Source organism: Ranitomeya variabilis, chromosome 2, assembly GCF_051348905.1.
Source record: "Ranitomeya variabilis isolate aRanVar5 chromosome 2, aRanVar5.hap1, whole genome shotgun sequence".
Classification (NCBI taxonomy): Eukaryota; Metazoa; Chordata; class Amphibia; order Anura; family Dendrobatidae; genus Ranitomeya; species Ranitomeya variabilis.
In genome coordinates this window covers 415,510,659-415,533,186 of record NC_135233.1, presented here as the reverse complement: position 1 = coordinate 415,533,186, position 22,528 = coordinate 415,510,659, and the positions used below count along the sequence as shown (strand labels likewise).

At 44.8% G+C, this 22,528-nt stretch overlaps 1 protein-coding gene across 1 annotated transcript in view; it reads left to right on the top strand.

Moving 5' to 3' along the window:
- LOC143806312 (uncharacterized) overlaps positions 1 to 22,528 on the top strand; it is a 175,316-nt gene that overhangs the window by 125,363 nt on the left and 27,425 nt on the right. The window contains exon 8 of the mRNA XM_077286556.1: positions 21,992 to 22,303. Within this exon, the coding sequence (XP_077142671.1) occupies positions 21,992 to 22,303 (312 nt within the window). The remainder of the gene's footprint in view (positions 1 to 21,991; positions 22,304 to 22,528) is intronic.

Genomic DNA, 22,528 nt, shown 5'->3' with positions numbered 1-22,528 from the left:
TTAGGGGGCTATTGATACGTACCACCTGGGTCTTTTATGAGTATTAGTATAAGGAGCCGCATACAGTAACCAAGAGCAGCATCACATTTACAGCACCACTGCAGCATTTTTTTTTATTTCACTGCTGGAGCGGTGCTGAAAATCCACGTCCCCTGCCCTCTGTCTGATACTCACCTTCTGGCGTTTTCATCTGTTTTAGTCTCCGCTCGGCTCCGTCTCCTGCAGTTTGTGACCTGTCCGAGGCTCCAGTGTTTCATGGAGCGGCGCAGAGGTCACTAATCAGTGTGAGTCTGTGGGAGCCTCGTTCTGGCCTCTTCCTCACTCTCAGGCTATATGCACACAGTGCGGATTGGCCGCTGCGGATTTGCAGCAGTTTTCCATCTGGTTTACAGTGCCTTGTAAACCTATGGAAAACCAAATCCGCAGTGCACATGGTGCGGAAAATACCAAGCGGAAACGCTGCGTTGTATTTTCCACAGCATGTCAATTCTTTTTGCGGATTTGCAGCATTTTACACCTGCTCCTGTATAGGATTCCGCAGGTGGTAAAACGCAGGTGAAATCTGCACAAAATCACAGGAAATCCGCGGTAAATCCGCAACAAGTGCACATAGCCTCATAGTCTTACATTGAGCGCTTGTGACATAGCTTCTCACTTCTGGCCTGTCAGAAGCTGCGCTCACAAGTTTGAGCCGCGGCACTGCAGCAGTGCCACAAAATAGTGAATAGAGGATGAGTAAATGACCGGGGCATCCAAATCATGACAGGGAGCTGCGGGTCCATCATACTGTGTATAAGGGAGCTGCGGGCCCATCTGTCATGATCTCTGCAGGCAGAGATCATAGCAAGCCTATAGAGGGACAAGCTCTCGGAAGATGGAACTATACTGACCATGAACTAAGCCTGCCGCGCAACTAGAAATAGCCAGGTAGCATTTCCTATTTATCGCTAGATGCCCAGCTCTGGCCTAAGACCTAAATAGCTAGCAGAGGGAAATATAAGACCTGGCTCACCTCTAGAGAAATATTCCAAAGAAGACAGTAGTCCCCCACATATAATGACGGTGAGTTCAGATGAAACAACAAACGCAGCAGGAAAATAGTCTTAGCAAATTTGAGGTCCGCTTACTAGATAGCAGAAGACAGATAGCATGCTTTCATGGTCAGCAGAAAAACACTAACAAAACACCATCCAGAGATTACCTTAAACTCTGGCATTAACTCATAACGCCAGAGTAGCAATCCCTGATCAACGAGAGCTTTCCAGACACAGTAACAAAACTTCAGCTGTGAACTGGAACAAATAGGCAAAACAAAACATGGACAAAAGTCCAACTTAGCTAGTAGTTGTCTAGAAGCAGGAACAAGCACTGAGAGGCATCAGATAACATTGTTGACCGGCAAGAAACCACCAGAGAAATGAGCTTAAATAGCGACACCCACTACTGATGGAACCAGGTGAAACAGGAAAGAGGATGACAAGTCCAATTCCACAAGCGGCCACCGGGGGAGCCCAGAATCCAAATTCACAACAGTACCCCCCCCTCAAGGAGGGGGCACCGAACCCTCACCAGATCCACCAGGGCGACCAGGATGAGCCCTATGGAAGGCACGAACAAGATCAGAAGCATGAACATCAGATGCATTGACCCAAGAATTATCCTCCTGGCCGTAACCCTTCCAGTTGACCAGATACTGGAGTTTCCGTCTGGAAACACGAGAGTCCAAAATTTTCTCCACAACGTACTCCAACTCACCCTCAACCAACACCGGAGCAGGAGGCTCAACTGAAGGTACAACAGGTACCTCATACCTGCGCAATAACGACCGATGAAAAACGTTATGAATGGAAAAGGACGCAGGGAGGTCCAAACGGAAAGAAACAGGATTAAGAATCTCCAATATTCTATAAGGGCCGATGAACCGAGGTTTAAACTTAGGAGAAGAGACCCTCATAGGGACAAAACGAGAAGACAACCACACTAAATCTCCAACACAAAGCCGAGAACCAACACGACGATGACGGTTGGCAAAACGCTGAGTCTTCTCCTGGGACAACTTCAAATTGTCCATAACCTGCCCCCAGATGTGATGCAATCTCTCCACCACCGCATCCACTCCAGGACAATCCGAGGATTCCACCTGACCGGAGGAAAATCGAGGGTGAAACCCCGAATTACAGAAAAACGGGGACACCAAGGTGGAAGAACTGGCCCGATTATTGAGGGCGAACTCTGCCAATGGCAAAAAAGCAACCCAATCATCCTGGTCAGCAGAGACAAAACACCTCAGATATGTCTCAAGGGTCTGATTAGTCCGCTCGGTCTGGCCATTAGTCTGAGGGTGAAAAGCAGATGAAAAAGACAAATCTATGCCCATCCTAGCACAGAATGCCCGCCAAAATCTAGACACAAATTGGGTACCTCTGTCAGAAACAATATTCTCAGGAATACCGTGCAATCGGACAACATTCTGAAAAAACAGAGGAACCAACTCAGAAGAAGAAGGCAACTTGGGCAGAGGAACCAAATGGACCATTTTAGAGAAACGGTCACAGACCACCCAGATGACAGACATCTTCTGGGAAACAGGCAGATCTGAAATAAAATCCATCGAGATGTGTGTCCAAGGCCTCTTAGGAATAGGCAAGGGCAACAGCAGTCCGCTAGCCCGAGAACTACAAGACTTGGCCCGAGCACAAACGTCACATGACTGCACAAAGACTCGCACATCTCGTGACAGGGAAGGCCACCAGAAGGATCTTGCCACCAAATCCCTGGTACCAAAAATTCCGGGATGACCTGCCAATGCAGAAGAATGTACCTCAGAGATGACTCTGCTGGTCCAATCATCCGGAACAAACAGTCTATCAGGCGGACAACGATCCGGTCTATCCGCCTGAAACTCTTGCAAGGACCGCCGAAGATCAGGAGAAACGGCCGACAAAATTACTCCCTCCCTAAGGATACCTGAGGGTTCAGAATTACCAGGAGAGTCCGGGTCAAAACTCCTAGAAAGGGCATCTGCCTTAACATTCTTAGAACCCGGTAGGTATGACACCACAAAATTAAAGCGAGAAAAAAATAAAGACCAGCGCGCCTGTCTAGGATTCAGGCGTCTGGCAGTCTCAAGATAAATCAAATTTTTGTGGTCAGTCAATACCACCACCTGATGCCTAGCCCCCTCGAGCCAATGGCGCCACTCCTCAAACGCCCACTTCATGGCCAAAAGCTCCCGATTCCCAACATCATAATTCCGCTCTGCGGGCGAAAATTTGCGAGAAAAGAAGGCACAAGGCCTAATGACGGAGCAGTCGGAACCTTTCTGCGACAACACTGCCCCAGCTCCGATCTCCGAAGCGTCAACCTCAACCTGAAAAGGCAGATTCACATCAGGCTGACGCAACACAGGGGCAGAGGCAAAACGGCGCTTAAGCTCCTGAAAGGCCTCTACAGCATGAGGGGACCAATTAGCAACATCAGCGCCTTGTCTGGTCAAATCAGTCAGTGGTTTAACGACATCCGAAAAACCAGCAATAAATCGGCGGTAAAAGTTGGCAAAGCCCAAAAATCTCTGAAGACCCTTAAGAGAGGAGGGCTGAGTCCAGTCACAAATAGCTTGCACCTTGACGGGATCCATCTCAATGGAAGAGGGAGAAAAAATATACCCCAAAAAGGAAATTTTCTGAACCCCAAAAACGCACTTAGACCCCTTCACACATAAAGAATTAGACCGCAGAACCTGAAAAACTCTCCTGACCTGCTGGACATGAGAGTCCCAGTCATCAGAAAAAATCAGAATATCATCCAGATATATTATCATAAATTTATCCAGAAAATCGCGGAAAATATCATGCATAAAAGACTGGAAAACTGAAGGGGCATTAGAAAGACCAAAAGGCATGACCAAATACTCAAAGTGGCCCTCGGGCGTATTAAATGCGGTCTTCCACTCATCCCCCTGCCTGATCCGCACCAAATTATACGCCCCACGAAGATCAATTTTAGAGAACCACTTAGCACCCTCTATACGAGCAAACAAATCAGTAAGCAATGGCAATGGGTATTGATACTTAACAGTGATCTTATTCAGAAGCCGATAATCAATACATGGTCTCAAAGAGCCGTCTTTTTTTGAGACAAAGAAAAACCCAGCTCCCAAGGGAGAAGAAGATGGACGAATATGTCCCTTTTCCAAAGACTCCTTTATATATTCCCGCATAGCAGCATGTTCCGGCACAGACAAATTAAACAAACGACCCTTTGGATATTTACAACCCGGTATCAAATCTATGGCACAATCGCACTCACGGTGCGGAGGTAACGACCCAAGCTTGGGTTCGTCAAAGACGTCTTGATAATCAGAGAGGAACTCAGGGACTTCAGAGGGAATGGACGACGAAATAGAAACCAAAGGTACGTCCCCATGAATACCCTTACATCCCCAGCTCAACACAGACATTGCTCTCCAGTCCAAGACTGGGTTGTGAGACTGCAACCATGGCAATCCCAGTACCAAATCGTCATGTAAATTATACAGCACCAGGAAACGAATAATCTCCTGGTGATCCGGATTGATACGCATGGTTACTTGTGTCCAGTATTGTGGTTTATTATTAGCCAATGGGGTGGAGTCAATCCCCTTCAGAGGAATAAGAGTCTCCAAAGGCTCTAAATCGAAACCACAACGATTGGCAAAGGACCAATCCATAAGACTCAGAGCGGCGCCAGAGTCAACATAGGCGTCCGTGGCAATGGATGACAAAGAGCAAATCAGGGTTACAGACAAAATAAACTTAGACTGAATGGTGCCAATGGAAACAGACTTATCAAGCTTCTTTGTACGCCTAGAGCATGCTGATATAACATGAGTAGAATCCCCACAATAGAAACACAATCCATTCTTCCGTCTAAAATTCTGTCGCTCGCTCCTGGACAGAATTCTATCACACTGCATACTTTCTGGCGTCTTTTCCATAGACACCGCCAGATGGTGCACCGGTTTGCGCTCCCGCAGACGCCTATCAATCTGAATAGCCATTGTCATGGACTCATTCAGACCTGCAGGCAAAGGGAACCCCACCATAACATCCTTAACGGCATCAGAGAGACCTTCTCTGAAAGTTGCCGCCAAGGCGCACTCATTCCACTGAGTAAGCACAGACCATTTACGGAATTTTTGGCAGAAAACTTCAGCTTCGTCTTGCCCCTGAGATAGTGCCATCAAAGTTTTTTCTGCCTGAAGTTCCAAATGAGGTTCCTCATAAAGCAAGCCCAAGGCCAGAAAAAACGCATCCACATCGCGTAACGCAGGATCCCCTGCTGGCAATGAGAAGGCCCAATCTTGAGGGTCACCCCTGAGCAAGGAAATCACAATCCTAACCTGCTGAGCAGGGTCTCCAGCTGAACGAGACTTCAGGGACAAATAAAGCTTACAATTATTTCGGAAATTCTGGAAGCTAGCTCTATTCCCTGTAAAGAACTCCGGCAAAGGAATTCTCGGCTCAGATACCGGAGCATGTACCACAAAATCTTGTAAATTTTGTACTTTCGTGATGAGATTATTCAAACCCGCAGTTACACTCTGGAGATCCATTATTGTCAGGTGCACACAGAGCATACAGAGATTAGGAGGAGAGAGAGAAAAAAGACTGCAGCAAGGCAGACTGAAGGAAAAAAAAAAAAAAAAAAAAAATTCCAGCAGACTTCTTATAACTCTCCTTTCTCAACCTGGGTCTTTAACACTTTATTGGCCGGTCAAACTGTCATGATCTCTGCAGGCAGAGATCATAGCAAGCCTATAGAGGGACAAGCTCTCGGAAGATGGAACTATACTGACCATGAACTAAGCCTGCCGCGCAACTAGAAATAGCCAGGTAGCATTTCCTATTTATCGCTAGATGCCCAGCTCTGGCCTAAGACCTAAATAGCTAGCAGAGGGAAATATAAGACCTGGCTCACCTCTAGAGAAATATTCCAAAGAAGACAGTAGTCCCCCACATATAATGACGGTGAGTTCAGATGAAACAACAAACGCAGCAGGAAAATAGTCTTAGCAAATTTGAGGTCCGCTTACTAGATAGCAGAAGACAGATAGCATGCTTTCATGGTCAGCAGAAAAACACTAACAAAACACCATCCAGAGATTACCTTAAACTCTGGCATTAACTCATAACGCCAGAGTAGCAATCCCTGATCAACGAGAGCTTTCCAGACACAGTAACAAAACTTCAGCTGTGAACTGGAACAAATAGGCAAAACAAAACATGGACAAAAGTCCAACTTAGCTAGTAGTTGTCTAGAAGCAGGAACAAGCACTGAGAGGCATCAGATAACATTGTTGACCGGCAAGAAACCACCAGAGAAATGAGCTTAAATAGCGACACCCACTACTGATGGAACCAGGTGAAACAGGAAAGAGGATGACAAGTCCAATTCCACAAGCGGCCACCGGGGGAGCCCAGAATCCAAATTCACAACACCCATCATACTGTATATAAGGGAGCTGCAGGCCCATCGTACTGTGTATAAGGGAGCTGCAGGCCCATCATACTGTGTATAAGGGAGCTGCGGGCCAATCATACTGTGTATAAGGGAGCTGTGGGCCCATCATACTGTGTATAAGAGCTGTGGGCCCATCATACTGTGTATAAGGGAGCTGCAGGCCCATCATACTGTGTATAAGGGAGCTGCGGGCCCATCATACTGTGTATAAGGGAGCTGGGGGCCCATCATACTGTGTATAAGAGCTGTGGGCCCATCATACTGTGTATAAGGGAGCTGCAGGCCCATCATACTGTATATAAGGGAGCTGCGGGCCCATCATACTGTGTATAAGGGAGCTGCGGGCTCATAATACTGTGTATAAGGGAGCTGCGGGCTCATCATACTGTGTATAAGGGAGCTGCGGGTCCATCATACTGTGTATAAGGGAGCTGGGGGCCCATCATACTGTGTATAAGGGAGCTGTGGGCCCATCATACTGTGTATAAGGGAGCTGCGGGCCCATCATACTGTGTATAAGGAAGCTGTGGGCCCATCATACTGTGTACAGGGGAACTGTGGGGGACATCATACTGTGTATAAGGGAGCTGTGGGCCCATCATACTGTGTATAAGGAAGCTGTGGGCCCATCATACTGTGTACAGGGGAACTGTGGGGGACATCATACTGTGTATAAGGGAGCTGTGGGCCCATCATACTGTATATAAGGGAGCTGCGGGCCCATCATACTGTGTATAAGGAAGCTGTGGGCCCATCCTACTGTGTACAGGGGAACTGTGGGGGACATCATACTGTGTATAAGGGAGCTGCGGGCCCATCATACTGTGTATAAGGGAGCTGTGGGCCCATCATACTGTGTACAGGGGAACTGTGGGGGACATCATACTGTTTGATGGGAGCTGCAGACCCATCATACTGTGTATAGGGAACTGTGAAGGCATATTGTGCATATGGGAGCTGTTGGCCCATTACACTGTATATAGGGGAGCTCTGGGGGGCATTATACTTTCTATAGTGGAGTTCTGTCAGCATTATACTGTGTATAGGGGAGCATTGGGCTCATACTTTCTATAGGGGAGCAGTGGTATCATACTGTGTAGAGGGGAGCAGTGGGAACATCATACTGTTGAAAGGGGAGTTATAGAATCACCATACTGTGTATAGGGGAGCTGTGGGGGCCTTAGACTGTGTATAGGGAAGCTTTAAGCTCACCATACTGTGTATAATGGAGCAGTACATGAGGGAACTTAGGGGACATTATTAAATGTAAAGTGGGCACTTAAGCATCATTGTTATAGGGGAACTCAGTATTGTGACCATCAGAGTTGCATATTGTCACAATATGGTGGTAAAGTCAATGTTCGTTTTTGTATATAGATTTATTTTCAATAACAGTGCGGTCATATTCTAAGGTTCCCCTATATTCACAATTAGAGTGCGCAACCGTAGCTGTAATCAGGGTTAACTGGTTAGGGGCCCACTCAGATGTTTCGCCCCCCCTAAGTTGAAACCCTAGCTACGCCTCTGAGACTGGGACATGAGTGTAAGTCACTGGGGGGTGACATCAGGGCATAGGGTGAGGGGTCAGGATAGTAGTTGTTGATTTTGTGGGACATTTGGCTAAAATATGTCCTTTTGCCCACAAGACTAACACTCTATTTTGCTGTCCTCTCTATTTCTTCCTTGGCAGTAACTTTCCCCTCCCTCATAACTTTCTGGGCAGCAATGGGAATTCATTTACCTTTTTTTGTTTTAAATACTCTCTAGTTCAGCACCCTGGGCAATTTCCTTCAAATCAACCCATTGCATATTGCGCTACTCCTGGTGACTAGTGTGTACTGCGGTCAGTACTGTAGGCCGAAGGCCACTCATGAAACATTGCAGCAATAATCTACGATCCTTATCATCATTACACTCGTACCTGAGTAAGGGGTTACTTCCTTTCTGTAAAATGACCAAGACCAGGTCATCCCATGAGGCCCAATACTGTATTTCTCCTGGATACCCTGAAGGCGCTTTCTAAATGTTAGTTTTTGGGGAATTCCAGAGTTTAGTAGTGAGGGCAGTGATCCCCCTACGGGACTAGGGAGGTCATATCTCTACTGGCCACACCTGAGGATGATGGTGAACTGTACATGGGGAAAAGACACAGCTTGTGCACTATCTCTGGGCATATTGACGTAGTGTAAATGTTCTGGAGCGGCCGCGTCACAGCCCCGACCTTCATCCACTGGAGAATCTGTGGTCACACATGAAGATTGCTGTTCATCAGAGGAATCCATCTAGCTGGATGGAGCTGGAACAGTTTTGCTGTGAGGACTGAGCGAATATCCCAGTGGTCAGATGTGGACAGCTCATAGAGACTTATCCAAAGTGAATTGCAGCTGTAAGTACCACAAAAAGGAGGCTCTATAAAGTACTGACTTTAGGGGGTGAAAACATACACTACCGTTCAAAAGTTTAGGGACACCCAGACAATTTTGTGTTTTCCATGAAAACTCATACTTTTATTAATCAAATGAGTTACCAAATGAATTGAAAATGTAGTCCAGACATTGTCAAGGTTTGAAAAAAAGATTTTTAGTTGAAATAATAACTTTCTCCTTCAAACGTTGCGTCAAAGAATGCTCCCTCTGCAGCAATTACAGTATTGTAGACCTTTGGCATTCTAGCAGTTAATTTGCTGACGTAATCTGGAGAAATTTCACCCCATGCTTCAAGAAGCCCCCCCCACAAGTTGGTTTGGCTTGATGGGCACTATTTGCCTACCATACGGTCAAGCTGCTCCCACAACAGCTCAATGGGGTTGAAATCTGGTGACTGCGCTGGCCACTCCATTACAGATAGAATACCAGCTGCCTGCTTCTTCCCTAAATAGTTCTTGCATAATTTGGAGGTGTGCTTTGGGTCATTGTCCTGTTGTAGGATGAAATTGGCTCCAATCAAGCGCTGTCCACAGGGTATGGCATGGCATTACAAAATGGAGTGATAGCCTTCCTTATTCAAAATCCCTTTTACCTTGTACAAATCTCCCACTTTACCAGCAGCAAAGCAACCCCAGACCATCACATTACCTCCACCATGCTTGACAGATGGCTTCAGGCACTCTTCTAGCATCTTTTCAGTTGTTCTGCGTCTCGCAAATGTTCTTCTGTGTGATCCAAACACCTCAAACTTGGATTCGTCTGTCCATAACACTTTTTTCCAATCTTCCTTTGTCCAATGTCTGTGTTCTTTTGCCCATATTAATCTTTTCCTTTTAATAGCCAGTCTCAGAAATGGCTTTCTTTGCCACTCTGCCCTGAAGGCCAGCATCCCAAAGTCACCTCTTCACTGTAGACGTTGACACTGGCGTTTTGCGTGTACTATTAAATGAAGTTGCCAGTTGAGGACCTGTGAGTCATCGATTTCTCAAACTACAGACTCTAATGTACTTGTCTTGTTGCTCAGTTGTGCAGCGGGGCCTCCCACTTCGCTTTCCACTCTGGCTAGAGCATGTTTGTGCTCTCCTCTGAAGGGAGTAGTACACACCGTTGTAGGAAATCTTCAATTTCTTGGCAATTTCTCGCATGGAATAGCCTTAATTTCTAAGAACAAGAATAGACTGTCGCATTTCACATGAAAGTTCTTTTTTTCTAGCCATTTTGAGAGTTTAATGGAACCAACAAATGTAATGCTCCAGATTCTCAACTAGCTCAAAGGAAAGTCAGGTTTATAGGTTCTGTAATTAGCCAAACTGTTTTCAGCTGAGCTAACATACTTGCACAACGGTTTTCAAGGGTATTCTAACCATCCATATTCTAGGTGTATAGAGGCCCATTTTCAACAACCATCACTCCTGTGTTCTTATGGTACCATGTGTTTGCCAACTGTTTAAGAAGGCTAATGGATGGTTTTTCTATGTCCTTGGTGTTAACGACGGGTCCTCCCAGTGGTGATTCTGTGGGCGGCGTGACTGCGTCTCCAACGCGGCATCCACCGCTTGTTGTGTCACCAAGGACATAGAAAAATCTTGGGGCCACATAGCTGATGTTTATACTCCCAAACAGACGGTCTGTGGGAGTGTATCCACTTAACACATTGTGAGCGGCTTCACCCTGGCACCAGATCCCTACAAGCTCTTCTGGACACAGTATAAAGCAATACGTTGACCTTTTGCCTCACTTTGAGTTTTCGGCTTTATGCAAGGTCACATACCCACTAGAGTACTCACAAGTATGCAGTGGTAATCCTTACTATAGCAACGTACCTGATGAAGGTCCGGTGAGGACCGAAATGTTGTTTATTTTTTCTGGACTGCAATAAAAAATCTTCAAATTAAACATAAGTTGAGTGCCAAGTTATATATTTATACTGTACATGAGTGATGCACGGGTAGCAAGCAGCCATGTTCTCAGGCTTTGTGGATGGGCACACCTCATCTTTTACACGTGTGGATCCTGATGAGTTGTTCTGACAAGACACTTCAGGTAAAGCCTTGTTGGCGCTTCGTCTAAGTGAATAAGTGCTAAGTAGGTCCAGCTCTTCAGCAAAGGCATTCTCCCTGCTAGGCAAGCACCGCTTTTGTTCCTGTTGTGTGTTTGTCTGCCTTCCTAGCACCTTTCTCCTCAGGTTGGTGGGAGATTATATTTGTTTAATTTATTATTCTCTTTAGTTCTCCTTCGTGTACATGCATTAAGTTACCTTACTCTGGGTCCTCGTATTCGTCTGCAGACCTTCACTTTCCTGGTTATCTGTGCTCAGTGGCCTTCCCTCTGGTTCCTCAGGAGGTACGAGAAACCCCTCAATGGAATTTTAGGAAGCCATGTCCGAGGTGGTGTGTATTAGTTAGTTGTGCAGCTACGGGTTGTGCAATGTGTTCAGGGACCAGTAGGGTGTGAGTGCAGCTTCTCTGTCTTGTAGGCTTTATTATTCCAGCTACCCTTGTATGAGTGAGTTTCGTGCATAATACTGTACCTTTGTAACCCAAGTGGTGTCCTCCTGATATGACTGCAGAAAGTCGGTGGCTTCCATGGCAGCTGAGGCCTAACGGCTCTGCTTGTTATTTCAGACTTTACAACCTTATCATACAATAAATGTTTAAAGGCATAGCCTCTAAACGGGAATCTGCCTCCACCAAACTGGTAACGTACGTGCAGGTTATGAATCCACACCCGTGTTAAACAAAAAAGCACTGATCTGCTGCAGGAAAGCCAGGGTGGCACAGCGCTCTTACATTGCCTCAGCGCCCAGTTGCATTCTCTGCCTATCTCCCCCCCTCCGCTATGTGATTGACAGTTAGTACAGGTACAGATTACATCTCAGTTACTTGAGGGCTGTTTGTTATATTCAATTGTTAATATGGAACTTCAGTTTATTGATGCGGTTTAATTGTTGTGTTTTATCCTGTAGATGTGTCCTTGTACATGTGTAGATAACATTGTGGAATGGAGGGGGGGCAGGCATATTTCTTGCTCAGAGGTATCTGCTATCTGTGTCTCCCCTGAATTTGCCATTAAATGAAGTACGGCACCGCCTTATAGTCACTAAAGTAGACAAATGCCCGGTCCTCGATGGCGGACACCCTCGAGTACTGCAGGAATTAATACCATGATAGACATACAATTATGTTGAATATTCAGGGATCCCATTATAATGGGGTCTGTACCACAGGATGGGCTCAGAGGAACTGAGGAGCCAATATTAAAAAGGGGCCAAAATATGAGTCTGGAAATTCCAGGCCAGTAAGTGTAACCTCCATTGTGGGTAAAATCCTTGAGAGTTTCCTAAGAGAGGCCAACCTGGAGGATCTCACTGAGAATAATCTCATGACCACCCAGCATAAACATGGGTTCATGAGGGATCAGTCCTGTAAGACTCATCTGATCAGCTTTTATGAGGAGGTAAGGTCCAAACTGGACCAGGGAAACACTGCGGATGATGTCCATCTGGAGTTTTCTAATGCGTTTCATATAGGGCCACATAAGAGGTTGATCCATGTCACAGTTCACACCGTGCTGCCAACACTATGTCACGCATCCCAGCAGTATTTCATGGATCCCGGGGAGGATATCTTTATTGTCCCCACTACTCACACCAATTTGTCACGAACCGGGGTTGTTTAATTGCCCCTGGTTCCTTCTGAAGGGGATTTATCTATATCCCACTTCACAGTTCCTGTTTGGAACTTGCAGCTATCTGGCAACACCTTACACTCAGGTCAGACTAGGTACTGCACCTAGGATAATTAGTCGCCAGAAAGGCTGCCTGCTATGTACTGGCTATTGGGCACACTGCAGCGAGGGCGATTAACTACTCCCACTCAGGCGGGAACAATAACACAGGTCTGCAATAAAAAATTTTTCAAGAGCTGTTTTGATTATTCCACGTAATCTTTATGTTTTTAAGTGCGCTGAATCCGAAAATAACCTCCGTTTTGTCATAGGACATCACGTTTTCTGACAATTTAAGTAACTATGTTAAATGAGACAATACCTCAAAATAAATGAAAATAGACTCATAAAATTAATTTTTATTACAAATGTTTCATGAAAATCATTTTTAACTGCAATGAGCTCACTAACACACGCTAAAATCGATTTTTCTTCCCTGTGAGGCTTCTCTTTGTACATTTACGCTTGTGAGTAGCATCTGGAATGTCTCTCTGAAGCGTCCAACAGTAGTCTGCCATCATTGTAATGCTCCATCTTCCCTGGTATCTTCTTTCCATCTCTTTAATGTCCTGATGGAATCGTTCACCTTGTTCTTCACTCACAGCTCCCAATTTTTCAGGAAAGCTGTCAAGGTGGGAATGGAGGAAATGCACTTTCAAACTCATCAGGCAACCAAAAGCTTGAAATGCTTTCAGCATTCGTCTGATGATTTTTTTGTAGTCAGGATCTTTATTATTGCCTAAAAATTTCTCTACGACCTCTTTAAATGCAAACCACCCTTCTTTTTGAGGATGCGTCATGGTATTGATAAACTCTTGATCAAGCTATAAGCCTTCTAATGTCTGGTCCGACGAACACACCTTCCTTCAATTTTGCCTCCGAGAGGCCTGGAAACTTGGTGACCAAGTATTTGAAGCATTCTCCATCTTTTGGAAGTGATTTTTCGAATTGCTTCATCAATCCCAATTTTATGTGGAGAGGTGGTAGAAGAACTTTATGTGGAGGAACCAAAGTTTTTCTCGGAGGACATTTTTTTTACCAACTGTGAGCACCCTCGGCTGCCAATTCTTCTTGGTCCAGTGATTTTGTCGGTCTCGACTGTCCCATAGACACAGAAAACAAGGGTATTTGGTATACCAAATTTGAAGAGAATTTTGCATTTTGTGGCAAATCCTGACGTCCAGGATTTTTTCTCTATATTTTTTTCGGTTTCAGCACACCAAAATACATGGAAATTAGATGAAAATAATCAAACAGCTTTTTTTTTAGTCGCAGACCTGTGTAATTAACAACGCCGCCGTCGCTATGCAGTTTCCCAAACGCACCAAACAAAGTATGCTGCCACCAACTCCAATTCAACCAAAGGTTAACAGGTCCGGAGCCAACCCAAATCAGTAGCGTAATTCACTTCAGAGGACGCACATTTGTATAGAGCAGAAGAGACAAGCTACCAATTTAATATTTTACTCCATTAAAAATTAGGCAGTGTTTACAAAGTATAAAATGATATTAGAAAGGAGACAATTCGTACATACATTACAGGTTACAAAATTAAATAGGATTAACGGAAGAAAAACACACTTACAGGTTATGTCATGGTATCATCTTAGCTGGCCTGTGGATGCATGGAAACAGCTTGAAAAGCTGTTGCTAGCTGGCTTCCTGGACCAAGACTGAAGGCTGGGCTAAGATTATAGTCACTTATACTTCTCAGCTTGTGACATCACTAAAGGGCTGGTTAATGATTTGCACTGATCTGAGAGATATTTACTTTTCTAGAGTCTGGAGACAAAGAAATTCCTGAGTGAGAAGGGAGGGACAACAGGTGGCTTTACCGGATTGGTCGTCTGCAGTTTAAAGCCACACCCTGCTCACACACTAGCTTCAAGTTACACAGTGCCTCTGCTCTAGGCTTTGCCTGTGGTTGGAGGAATGCAGGGGGGGAGAACAAGGGGGGTCGCAGCTGCATTGTCAGTGTGGGTGTAGGAAGCCATGTCCTTCTTAAACTAAACTCACAATATAATATGGCATTTTTGGCATTATCGTGACAATCCATAAAATGAGAGTAATGGGTCTAGGTAAATATATGTGTCACTGGGATAACAACTGACAGTGATAAGAAAAAGAGGCTTATTAATGGATCATACTGGGATTGGGTCACCGGTAACAGTGTGCTGCAACAGGGGTCGGTATAGGGCCCTCTTCTTTTTAGCATATTTATAAATAACCTTGCAGGGGGCATACAGAGTAGAATTTTAATATTTGCAGATGATCCTAAACTTTGCAGAGTATTCAACACAAAAAGGGATAAGTTAAGCCCTTTCTGCAATATGACGTACTATTCCGTCGAGGTGACCTGGGACTTAATTCCCAGTGACGGGATCGTATGTCATGGGCGATCAGCTGCGCTCACGGAGGGAGCGCGGCCAATCGCCACCGGGTGTCAGCTGATTGTTACAGTTGACATCCGGCACTATGTGCCAGGAGCGGTCACAGACCGCTACGGGCACATTAACCCCCGGAACACTGCGATCAAACATGATCGCAGCATTCCGGCGGCATAGGGAAGCATCGTACAGAGAGGGGGCTCCCTGCGTGCTTCCCTGAGACCCTCAGAACAGCGCGATGTGATCGCATTGTTCCGAGCGTCTCCTCCCTGCATGCTCTGGATCCAAAATGGCCACGGGGCTCCTTCCGGGTCCTGCAGGGAGGTGGCTTGCAAGCGCCTGCTCAGAGCAAGCACCAGCAAGCCTGCAGCCCTGCCTGTCAGATCGCTGATCTGGCACAGTGCTTTGCAAAGTGTCAGATCAGCGATCTGACACTATAGCATGATGTCCCACCCTGGGACAAAGTAAAAAGTAAAAAAAAAAAATGTGTAAGAAAAAAAAAAACCTAAATAAAGAGAAAAAAATATTGTTCCAATAAATAAATTTCTTTATCTAAATAAAAAACAAACAAAACAATAAAAGTACACATATTTAGTATCGCCCCATCCGTAACAACCTATAAAACTGTCCCACTAGTTAACCCCTTCAGTGAGCAATGTAAAAAAAAAAAAAAAAAGAGGCAAAAAACAACGCTTTATTATCATACTGCTGAACAAAAAGTGGAATAACACGCGATCAAAGAGACAGATATAAATAAACATGGTACCGCTGAAAATGTCATCTTGTCCCGCAAAAAACGAGCCACCATACAGCGTCATCAGCAAAAAAATAAAAAAGTTATAGTTCTCAGAATAAAGCGATGCAAAAATAATTATTTTTTATATAAACTAGTATAAATGAGGTATCGCTGTAATCGTACTGACCCGAAGAATAAAATTGCTTTATCAATTTTACCAATCGTGGAACAGTACAAACGCCCCCCCCCAAAGGAATTCATGAATAGCTGGTTTTTGGTCATTCTGCCTCACAAAAATCTGAATAAAAAGCGATCAAAAAATGTCATGTGCCCGAAAATGCTGCCAATAAAAACGTCAACTCGTCCCGCCAAAAACAAGACCTCACATGACTCTGTGGACCAAAATATGGAAAAATTATAGCTCTCAAAATGTGGAGATGCAAAAACTATTTTTTGCAATAAAAAGCATCTTTTAGTGTTTGACAGCTGCCAATCATAAAAATCCATTAAAAAACCCCGCTATAAATAGTAAATCAAACCCCCCTTCATCACCCCCTTAGTTAGGGAAAAATAATAAAATTAAAAAAAAGTATTTATTTCTATTTTCCCATTAGGGTTAGGGTTGGGGCTAAAGTTAGGGTTATGGCTACAGTTAGGGTTGGGACTACAGTTAGAGTTGGGGATAAGGTTAGGGTTGGGGCTAAAGTTAGGGTTAGGGTTGGGGCTAAAGTTAGGGTTAGGGTTGGGGCTAAAGTTAGGATGAGGGTTGGGACTAAAGTTAGGGTTAGGGTTTGGATTACATTTATGGTTGGGATTAGGGTTGGGATTAGGGTTAGGGGTGTGTTGGAGTTAGGGGTGTGGAAACAAATAACACGGCACTCTGGATTAATACTGCTGGTGCTGCTCAAGTCGGGTGTCCAACCCATATAATTAGGCAAAAAAATTACTTGACACTCAATATTTGAAAAATTTTTATTCCTTCTTTTTTGTACATCCAGATCAAATAAATTAAATTAAACGTTTTCGGTCCGTCATAGGACCTTCATCAGAATATCCTTATTGAAGAAAACTAGAGTATACATAAAATAGAAAAACAAAAGAAGACAAGATCAACAATATGTCATGGAATACAAAATACATGGTAATATTTTAGTATAATTCAACTAGTGAAACAATTTGACGTGATAGGAGGTGACAGAAGATATTCTATCCAAGGGTGCTTAAAGTGAACGAAAAGTCCAGTGGTGACTCCACCCGTGCTGTTACTAGCAGTTAAGGAAGGATAAGAGAAATTACCAACGTTATGTAAGAGCCTATAAAGTAGATCGTAAAAGTCTATTATTTGAAGACTGTGGAACTCAGATATTGGAAAAGGATATAGTAGTTTGTCCCCAACCAGGGGTAATAAAGACGGTTTCAGTAAAAGTAACGTGAACTAGGTGTGGAAGCATGGAAATACATAGAAAAGAAATATTTTGTTATAATATCCAGTTTGAAGAAAGTGAATCCACAGTTAACAGTTTTGTGCTGTAAGAGAAATTACCAGTTTTGTGCTGTAGGAAAAATAACCTTCCTAAAATAATCTTAGTAAGAAAGTTATGCTGTGACTAGTGACCTTAAGGTAGTTGTAAAAATAATTATGAGAGGTAGATACCTGGATGTCATATGAAATTATGGGAATAAAGTCGGCTGTATGCGGTCTGGTGACGGTAATGCCAACTGTAAGAATTGAAAGGGTAAGGAAATCAAGGTTTATATGAAACGCCTTACATGAGCTTAGTTAATAGTATACCTGGACCTGGTGGGGCTATTCACATAACCGGAGAGGAACAGCACTACTTGAATATGCAAAAGACTAGCGACAGGAATGGCACTGCAAATAAGAACTAATGTGATCCTGTGGGGCTGTGACGTGGTAAGAGATAAACAGCACTCCAGTACTTGGCAGGTTTAGGGTTGGGGCTAAAGTTAGGGTTAGGGTTGGGGCTAAAGTTAGGATTAGGGTTGGGACTAAAGTTAAGGTGAGGGTTAGGGTTTGGATTACATTTACAGTTGGGATTAGGGTTAGGGGTGTGTTGGAGTTAGGGGTGTGGTTAGGGTTGGGATTAGGGTTAGAGGTGTGTTGGGGTTAGGGGTGTGTTGGGGTTAGGGGTATGGTTGGGATTAGGGTTAGGGGCGTGTTCAGTTTAGGGGTGTGGTTAGGGTTGGGATTAGGGTTAGGGGTTTGTTTGGGTTAGGGTTTCAGTTAGAATTGGGGGGGTTTCCACTGTTTAGGCACATCAGGGGCTCTCCAAATGCGACATGGCGTCCAATCTCAATTCCAGCCAATTCTGCGTTGAAAAAGTAAAAAAGTGCTCCTTCCTATCCAAGCTCTCCCGTGCGCCCAAACAGGGGTTTACCCCAACATATGGGGTATTAGCGTACTCAGGACAAATTGGACAACAACTTTTGGGGTCCAAGTTCTCTTGTTACCTTTGGGAAAATAAAAATTTGGGGGCTAAAAAATCATTTTTGTGGGAAAAAAAAGATTTTTTCTTTTCACGGCTCTGCGTTATAAACTGAGTTATAAACACTTTATTTGGGTCCGCTGCACCTTGGTTAGTGAAATTGTTTGGAGGCCCTGGACAGGTACTGTAAACATCTCTGCCTGTGCACTGGTGTTTTTTGTCCAGCCACAGTTCTAGGCAGAAAACCAAATTCTCAGACATGGGAGGAGAGAGGCTGCACCACCCAGGGGTGGGAGCAGATGTCTGAGGTAGCAGCCTAGGAGATATAAGGCAGCCCCTCATTTGGGACTGTTTTTTTTTCTGATGGCTGGAGGAATCCTTTGCTGAAGCAGCCTGGAAAGCCTGTAATTAAGATTTGGACCTGTGATCCATCAGCGCCTCCCTGTGGTCACATGCTACATAACACTGTAATTGCAACCTATCTATACCCTATTCTTGTACTACTTGTACTGTAATATTGACTGTATATATTTGCTCTTGTATGTATAGGTGTATTTTCTAGTGCGCCTCTTCAGCGATTAAATATAAAATTAATCTTGGGCTGCTCTTTTATCTCGATCCAGGAATCCCCATGTCGGCACGCTCCGTTGGTTATTATACGCTACCCCAGGGTTGGTTCCTGACCCTATATAAGCCTTCTGTTTGACAGGGCTTATTTTAAATGAGGAACTGGTGGCAGAATACTGTACTGTTTTGGTGAGGAGCTCTGGCAGTGACGGCCGGGAGATTTAGATATATATCCCCAGGCTGTACTGGTGATATATATCCCCACTCACTGGGAGCGCCTCACTAACTCGTACCTATAAGGGAAGCCTTTCCGGCGACTATTTGGCCTCGGTGCAGTTCCCTGACTGACCTGAGGCAAGTGGTGGTGCCAGAGAGCCAATCCCTGCTGGGTTCCTCTCTCCCCTCCCCCAAGGTGAGCAAAGTTGAAACCGCATGGGGACTTCTTTGTTCTTGAAAAGGTACGTGTAATGGCACTGATCAGTGATAGAGATAAAAAAGTTACATATTTCGGATGTCCACCGATAGATCTATACCCCACTGAAATCTCTAGGATCAAAACCCAACGAAATTGAAGGAATGGATTTCTCCGTAAGCAGGTCATGTATCCACTTCGTGTTTATACTTAAATGAACCCCATGTCACGCTGAGTATAATGATAATTGTGTTGTCCTTCTACGAGGCTCATAGGCCGAGATATAACAAGGACGTTCCATATTCAGTACAAGGGCTATTAACTGGCCAAAACGTCATTTTGCCTGTCGCTTCAGCAATCACTATTAATAAATACTCACTTGAAGCATAATTTTCAACTCGTACGTGTGCAGTGATTTTTTTTTAACTATTGTTTATGGGACCTCTGGCCCCTTTCACTAGCACCGTCATTCTATTCTTTAAGTTGAGTGCTAGCCATCGTATCCTTTGAGTGTACTGTATACGACGTCGCTGGCTCTGTACTGGACAATACGACAAGCCCTTGTAGTGTACACGCCACGTCCTTGTAATGTATGTGACGGGGTTTGCGACAGAGCAGCAAGAGACACCAGGCCGATAAACAATCCAACAAGATTTATTTGAACAGGGAACTGGGATAACACAAATGAAAGTAATTTTGCAGCATCCATAATGAGTCCACAATGAGTCTATACAAAGGGAGCAGATGCGGGGGCGCCACCCAGCAATCCAACGCCAGGGAAATAGAAATAGTCCTTGAGTGAATTCAATGGCTCCAGCAGATGAGGGCCACAACACAGTCCAACGTGGCAGCTTTTAACCCACCACACACTGGCACCAGGATCTCGCCTCAGCATAAGATCCCAGCCCTTCCCAAGTCACCACAAAACCTGAATCAGCCAACACATGAGTCTATTGTTCTGTGTCCTGGGATCCACCCTTCCATGGGAGAGGGCTCCCCCCACTGGTTGTTGACTCAAGCCTGATTACATGGCAGTCCAGGGACACAGGCCGGGGGAGGGACATGCTGTTACAATGTATATGACACGTCCTTGTACTATACACTACTACACGTCCTTGTACTGTACACTACAACATGTCCTTGAACCATCATGTCCTTGTACTGTATACGACACGTCCTTGTACTGTATATGGCACGTCCTTGTACTGTATACAACACGTCCTTATACTGTATACGCCACGTCCTTGTACTGTACACTATGACACGTCCTTGTACTGTATACGCCACGTCCTTGTACTGTATACAACGCGTCCTTGTACTGTATACGTCACGTCCTTGTACTGTATACGACACGTCCTTTGACTGTACATCTATGACACGTCCTTGTACTGTATACGACACGTCCTTGTACTCTACACTACGACACGTCCTTGTACTGTATACAACATGTTCTTGTACTGTACACTACGACACGTCCTTGTACTGTATACGCCACGTCCTTGTACTGTAGACTACATGTCCTTGTACTGTAGACTACATGTCCTTGTACTGTAAACGACACATCCTTGTACTGTATACAACACGTCCTTGTACTGTACACTACAACACGTCCTTATACTGTATACACCACGTCCTTGTACTGTAGACTACATGTCCTTGTACTGTATATGCCACGTCCTTGTACTGTACACTAGACACGTCCTTGTACTGTATATGCCACGTCCTTGTACTGTATACGACACGTCCTTGTCCTGTATACGCCACGTCCTTATACTGTACACTACGACATGTCCTTGTACTGTACACTACGACACGTCCTTTTACTGTATACGACACGTCCTTGAACTGTATACGTCATATCCTTGTACTGGATACGCCACGTCCTTATACTGTATATGTTGTCCTTGTACTGTATACAACACATCCTTGTTTGTACTGTATACGCCACGTCCTTGTAATGTACACTACGATACGTCCTTGTACTGTATATGTCATGTCCTTGTACTGTATACGTCACGTCCTTGTACTGTATACAACACGGCCTTGTACTGTATACATCATGTCCTTGTATTGTACTGTTTACGCAGTCGCTGGCTCTGTACTGTATACGCCACGTCCTTCTACTGTATACGACACGTCCTTGTTCTGTATACGTTATGTCCTTGTACTGTATATGACACGTCCTTGTACTGTATACAACACGGCTTTGTACTGTATACGTCATGTCCTTGTACTGTATACGACATGTCCTTGTACTGTATACGACACAGCCTTGTACTGTATATGTCATGTCCTTGTACTGTACTGTTTACGCCGTCACTGGCTCTACTGTATACGCCATGTCCTTGTACTGTATGCGTCACATCCTTGTACTGTGTACGACATGTCCTTGTACTGTATACATCACATCCTTGTACTGTATACAACACGTCCTTGTACTGTATATGCCACACCCTTGTACTGTGTATGTCATGTCCTTGTACTGTACTGTTTACGCCGCTGCTCGCTCTGTACTGTATACACCATGTCCTTGTACTGTATACGACACGTCCTTGTACTGTATATGACACTTCCTTGTACTGTATACGCCACGTGCTTTTACTGTATACGCTATGTCCTTGTACTGTATATGCCATGTCCTAGCACTGTATACGCCATGTCCTTGTACTGTGTATACGAAACGTCCTTGTACTGTATATGACATTTCCTTGTACTGTATACGCCACGTCCTTGTACTGTATATGACACGTTCTTGTACTGTTTATACACCTGCACCTTCTGTCTTGCAGTGTCTGAACCTCAGGTCTCTGCTATTCGCTGTCGTCCTCATACTCCGGAGTCCGGCTCGGTGGTGACCTTATCCTGTGACGTCAGTCACTTGTATCCTAGAGAATGCACCGTTCAGTGGTATAAAGGTCGGATTAAGTTGCCATCAAACAAGTGGAAGGAGACTTTTCAGGAAGATCCGGAGTCGGCGACGTTTTGGGGAACCATAGAGGTGCACTTCACTGCTGATCACACCTGTCATCAGGAGAACTTCCGCCTGGAGCTGATTCACTGTGGAAAGACCATTGAGAAGCATCTCAGACTGATCCTGGGAGGTAATTACCGGAGTGGTTGTGTCCTGGGAATGTCGGGAAATGCATGTTCTGATCAGCCACAAGGTTACAGCCACCCCGAGACCGACAGCCGTGTAGCCATGGACTGTGCGGTCCTGTGGTGTCGGACACACAGGTGACATTCCCTGCACAGTGCCGGGTTCCAGCTGCAGAAGACATTCACCACCACAACCCTTGGTTATTGCACCTTTGCGTTGTCTTCCTCTT